At 43.0% G+C, this 6,000-nt stretch overlaps 1 protein-coding gene across 1 annotated transcript in view; it reads right to left on the bottom strand.

The window, feature by feature from the left end:
• Positions 1 to 584: 584 nt before the first annotated feature.
• xpo6 (exportin 6) overlaps positions 585 to 6,000 on the bottom strand; it is an 84,277-nt gene continuing 78,861 nt past the window's right edge. Inside the window, exons 22-25 of the mRNA XM_080524348.1 lie at positions 3,813 to 3,974; positions 3,474 to 3,572; positions 2,162 to 2,392; positions 585 to 1,201 (exon numbers count right to left, since the gene is read on the bottom strand). Of these exons, the coding sequence (XP_080380474.1) occupies positions 1,100 to 1,201; positions 2,162 to 2,392; positions 3,474 to 3,572; positions 3,813 to 3,974 (594 nt within the window). The 3' untranslated portion in view covers positions 585 to 1,099. The remainder of the gene's footprint in view (positions 1,202 to 2,161; positions 2,393 to 3,473; positions 3,573 to 3,812; positions 3,975 to 6,000) is intronic.

Genomic DNA, 6,000 nt, shown 5'->3' with positions numbered 1-6,000 from the left:
TGGTAAAGAAATGACCAGGTATTCACGCACTGATAGCATACTGTATATCAGTGACACATTCTTTGGTTGATAAATCAAGCACTAGGCACCATTTGGTGCCAGGTACTGAAGCTACCAATTATGTTGAATTTTTCAAATCAAAGTCCAGAAAAGAGATTTAAACACATCATTTCCTGATATTTACCAGGTATAACACACAGGAGACGGGACCAAGTACTGGTCCTTTCTGGAGCAGGACTGCTGGTATTTAGTTTTGCAGTTTGAGGACACATGATTAATAGATTGCATCCATAAACACCTACAGTATGTAGTCTATCTGTGCTCTGATCTCTAGCTGAGTGTTAAATACTTGCTGCTGTGAATGATTCACAGACCAGGGTACAGCACTCTTTGATCTTTTCTAATGTACTTCACAGTTCTACAGTGAAACATAAAAGAATACCACGTTTAAACAATAATTATGTCTAGAACATCTGGCATAAAAACAAAAACAGACACATGAGGTTTTTTAAATATAAAACAACAGTTTATTTATTAATCAAGCATGGGTTCTTCTGTTTCAGAATGGAATGATATGAAAAAGTTTAAGTTGAAAGTCTGTCTCCTTTGGAGATTTAAAACTGAAGGCAAGATCAATAAAAGCAGACATTTTTCTCAAAACTCAAAATCGAGTTGGAAAGTGCTGAGTCCCAGCCTGGCCCGTTCACCAGGGCCTGGGACAGAAGGCCTGGCTCAGACCAAGTCCAGATCAAGTCCGTCTATCTCGCCACCCACACATTTGGCCTCGTCCTCATTGGCAACAGACAAGTGAAGGAGGGCATTGCAAAAAAAATAAAAAATCAACAAAATCAATATCACCCTCTACAGCAGAAATGTAGCTCTTACAGCACGAACCGCCAGACTCTTCTCCAGAGGCATCCTATTTGGAGGCCACCCTCCTCCAAAGACAGACCCCAGCCCATGCAGAGTTCCTGTTCCCTCCAGGGGGGGTCAACGAAGGTGGGGGCTGGGAGCAGTGAGGAGTTGTGGGGGGGAGCGCAGGCAACACTGGTTGTTGTTGAAGATCTGAGTTGTGTGGAGTGGGCCGCTGGGCAATGTGCTATAGCTTGACGGTGCCTGTAGGCAGGCTGCTGTTACATAACCTGTAATAGCGCAGATCGTTTACCAGTCTGTGCACGCTCTGAGTGAAAGAGGGCAAGTCCTGGGAGGGAGAGAAACATAAAGAAAGAGCATTAGGAAAGGAAAGGGGGAAAGGGATTCAAGCGTTGTCATTGCACAAAGTACAACAACATGCATTTAGGCTCTAGGCACCATTGAAGGTGACCCTGGAGCAATTAGGGGTTCAGTGCCTCGCTCAAGGACGTTTGACACATGGCCAGCCGGGATTCGATCCGCTGTGAGCTGCCGACCTTGCGATCATTAGACGCCGGCTCTACCGGCTGAGCCACAGCCGCCCCCAATTATACACACCATACTGTATTGTTTAGAATCAGCAAAAGCCAAAAAAGGCCACATCAACTCTTGAACTCGGTTTGAAGTTAAATAGATGTGATTTGGAAATCAGAACTTAAAAAGTGGAACAATGTGAAATATCGGAATTTGTTATTGTTCCTAAAACTACCTGACTATAATAATAATTACATTATTCCTATTACAGATTTCTAGTTCTAACAATTGTTTGAAAATAAATCATTGATGTATAATCTTTTTATGTTCCCCCACACACACGCACGCACGCGCACACACACACACACACACACACACACACACACACACACACACACACACACACACACTCAGAGGGTACAAACAGGGGTAGAAACTGTTGCATAATCCGGTTTAAATTTATTTTAGTTAACACTTAATTAGCCATGAGGGGACATTTGAAGAAAAAAAGTGTTATACCGTTGCACTCGATCAAATTTCAGGACTCTCCTTTCATGACTTTTCCTAGATATGTGCGTTCTACCACCCAGTATCCTTACATTTTCAATATCACTTCAGGATAAGCTAGTATAAAGCTATTTTGCAGTTTTTCTGTGTTGGAAGCAAGCTAATTTACAAGCGGCCAACTAGCGGTCGTTGTGTGTAAATAGCATTTTAGCCGAGGCGGCTCTTTTAGCAGGTAAAAAGGCACGGCTGTTTTAGTGTTAAGTCTTACTCTCTCAAGTTTGAAGTTGCGACTGAGCACCGCTCGTTGGTTGGCATCGACGCCCTGGCAGCCGTTGAGGAACTGTGGCATGAACACTGAGTAGAAGGCCTCAAAATCCACAGAGGCCATGTTGTAGACCGCTAGGGCGATCTCGTCCTGGAGGAGGTCGTGACTCTTGTTGAGTAGAACCTGCAGGAGCACGTTGATGAAGTGGAACAGCATAGAGGTCCGGAACAGCTTCTGGAAATCCAGACAAGTGTTACCACAACATTACCGTTATCAAGGTTATAACAACCACACCAAGTTTATGACAACGGTACAGACTTGTACAGTTAATTTTCAATGAATGAATAATATGAATGAATAAGGAATCATCTATAATCCATCTGTGAAACTGCTAACTGGCTGACCCGCCGCGAAGCCAAGAATCCTAGCTTTGAGAGGATGTAACCATGACTACCTACGTAAACATAGGAACATAGGAAGCATGTACATGACTACCTACGTAAACATAGGAACATAGGAAGCATGTACATGACTACCTACGTAACCATAGGAACATAGGAAGCATGTACATGACTACCTACGTAACCATAGGAACATAGGAAGCATGTACATGACTACCTACGTAAACATAGGAACTACCTACGTAACCATAGGAACCTACGTAACCATGACTACCTACGTAACCATAGGAACATAGGAAGCATGTACAGGGCAAGACAATGAGCCTATGGCTGTAGGGCCGTCTGATGGATAAGAGGCTACACCACCACGCCTGGGTGACAGAGCTCACGAAGGCGCATGCCACGTCACTGCAGTGTTCCCTGGTTTGATTCCGGCCATCGACCTATCTTGCAGGTCATCCCTCCTCTTTCTCCCCCATCTGTCCTGTCAGTCTCTATCCCAATAAAGCAGAAATGCCCTAAAAACATAGTTAAAAAATGTCACTACACTGTCGACCTGTCAGTTTTAGATTAGAAATAAACTTGACTTCGACTTTTGAAAAAAAACAAAAAAAAAACACTACTTTTTCTAAAGCAAAAGACCATGTTTCTGTGTTGTTTACCCCAATTGGTGGAGCAACCAATTTGCTGTTTCACCAAAGACTGATGGATACTTAGAGTGTTCCTGAAATCCAAAGCTACCCCTTTTCCCCACCCTCCAACACACTTGTGAAGCTCTGAGAGGATTGGACAGGTATGGAATATTGTGACAATTCCATTTATCAGTGGAGCTACATTGCTAACACCCATCAGATCCTCACACATCTCCACAGATGGGGGTAGAAGCAAGAGGATGATATGGGATATTTACTCACTCTGTGGTACAGCTTGTGCTTGCTGTTGAGGGACTCCAGGTAAGAGAGGTTCTGTTTGAAGATGTGGATGTCTGGCTGCAGAAAAGACTGTCCAAAAGCCTGGAGGGGGAGAGACACATTCAAAGTTACGCTAGGGAACTCTATGGTCAATCCAAATACATGGGGCCACTTCATTAGATCAATCTCGACTTCACCTTGATGTTAGTGCTAGAATTGGTTGTGTTTAGCGGTGGCAAGAGCTTGGAATGATCTAGCACACAACGTGATGTGGGGTGATTTGGCAAAACACACCCCACAGATGGGCACACTTGACGGGGGGAGAGGGCACGGCACACGCACCTGCATGGCAGCAGTGAACTGGGCCTCGTTCTCCATTGCTTCCTCTGCAACTCCTTTCTGCACGCTGGCCAGGATGGAGGTTTTAAAGAAGTACCTCCAGTTGTGATGTAGCACCTGGTACAGCAGCTCAAACATCTCCGCCTTCACATCTGGGGAGGAACGCTACAGCACAGACAAGGACATGGTTGAGTGTGTATTAGTGTGTGTGTGTGTGTGTGTGTGTGTGTGTGTGTTATTGTGTTGTGTGTCATTGTCTATTAGGCCTGGCACTGTAATGGTATAACTGTCGTTAACAACAGCCATGGAAGAAAAAAATAAACTGTTACTAGGCAGATAGCGTTGTTATCGAGTGTGCCGGCTAAAACACTGAGTGTGAATGAGGATGTTCTTCAAGTGTGTGCACCTGCGCCCTGCTTAAATAACAGGAGAGTGTAGCATTGTTTTGCTGTACACTCCAAAAGTTTGGATTTGAAATCAAACAAGAGATTTTGTCATTATTGAAGGGTATTTCTTTGTACATATTGATTTCACCATTTAGAAAAGTAATGGGACAATTGGCTTGACAGGTGTTTCTGGAAGGTCATGTTTCACATCATGTGTGCAGTCATAACAGAGCTCTCAATGTCTAGTATTGTGTTTGCTTTTGGAGTCTACTATTGTAATATATTAGACTGCCTTTGGAGTCTAATATTATTAGCAACAAAAAAAATAGTGCTGCCAAAATAAACAGCTTGGAACATCAATAAAAATGATCATTAAATATCACTGGTAAGCAGTAGGCTAGCTCATGTTCATACTTCTAAAAATACACAGCTACATGGAAATTAATATGTGCCATAAATGATTACATTTAAAAAAAAATAGGGCATATGTCAGTCATTGTTAGTCTAATAAATCTCAAAGTTAGTGTGCTTTGAGACAGCGCCATAACAGATGTGTAGAAAATGTGAGGTTGATTGGAGGGAAAGCATGCCTACCATTCACTCCTAAATAAAGAGCCAAACAAATAATAATCTTGACTGGCCAAGACAATCTTCAGGGCTTTCACACCGACAAAGAACTGTTCCGGTTCGCGTTCGGGAACCTCCGAACCTTGGTGCTGTCTGGCGAACGAGCCCGCGTTCACACCAGTGTAACCAGAACCATCCGCGTCATCAACGCTGGGTGATGAAGCGGCGGGATAAACAAAAATGGCACAACTAGATGGCAGCTACTTCACTGGAAATGAGGATAATATATTCCACTACAGTGTCTGAAATAAACACTATTTTCTATTAAACAAAACAAAAGACACTTTCTACAACAGCATGTTTGGATACTGGATTCTGATTGGCTAGCAACAGTGGTAAATATCTCAACAACCCACAGTTCAGACCACATTTCCAGAATCAATGCGCCTCCCAATCAATCTGATTAAGAACACCTGTGCTGACCTACAATGCAATCGTGGATATAATCAGGATATATGCATTCTGAAACGATTAATGATTGTAAATACATGAAATTAATGTTACAACTGTGTATTTATTTTTTATATTATGTGGTGGCTGTTGTAGAAAAGCAATTTACCATTCGAGGGCAGGGGTTGTGGACTCATTTACCACTGTACAGGGTTTTCCGGTTTTACCCTGTACCAGTGGTAAATGAGTCCACAACCCCCTTCCTCTCATGGTAAATTGCTTCCTTCTACACGCGTTCTCTTACTAACCAGCTGCTCCATTGCTGGAATAGAAATGGCTTACGAAATTTGTGTTTGCGCGTGTGCTTGTGTGTTTGCATGTGAGGAAGATAGAGAGAATGATGAAACTTTTGATAATTGTTTTTATCACTAATGATTAGACTTAGATTAGATTACATTTTGTCTCCTTCCTTCTTGCTGGTCTTTGCAGCCTAGAATATGACACACCCATTGACGACGTGACTGTTCTTCGTCTTGGTTCCCGCTTGAGAACCACTATTTTCCCGCTGCAAACCAGCTTTTCAGTCTCCGAACCAATTGAGTTTCGGTCTGAACGCGCCGGCCGGTTCTAGACTTGGTTCGCGGAAGCGAACCAGAACGGTTCTTTGCCGGTGTGAAAGCCCTAGGATTTATATCCAATTGAAGAGGCATTTCAACTCAAAACAAACCAAAACTGAAGATAGTTACAGTACAAACTTGACAGATCATCACCAGAGAATATACCCAGTG

Source organism: Nansenia antarctica (genome assembly GCF_963989245.1).
Source record: "Nansenia antarctica genome assembly, chromosome: 2".
Taxonomy (NCBI): domain Eukaryota; kingdom Metazoa; phylum Chordata; class Actinopteri; order Argentiniformes; family Microstomatidae; genus Nansenia; species Nansenia antarctica.
This window is presented reverse-complemented; position numbering and strand designations above follow the sequence as displayed.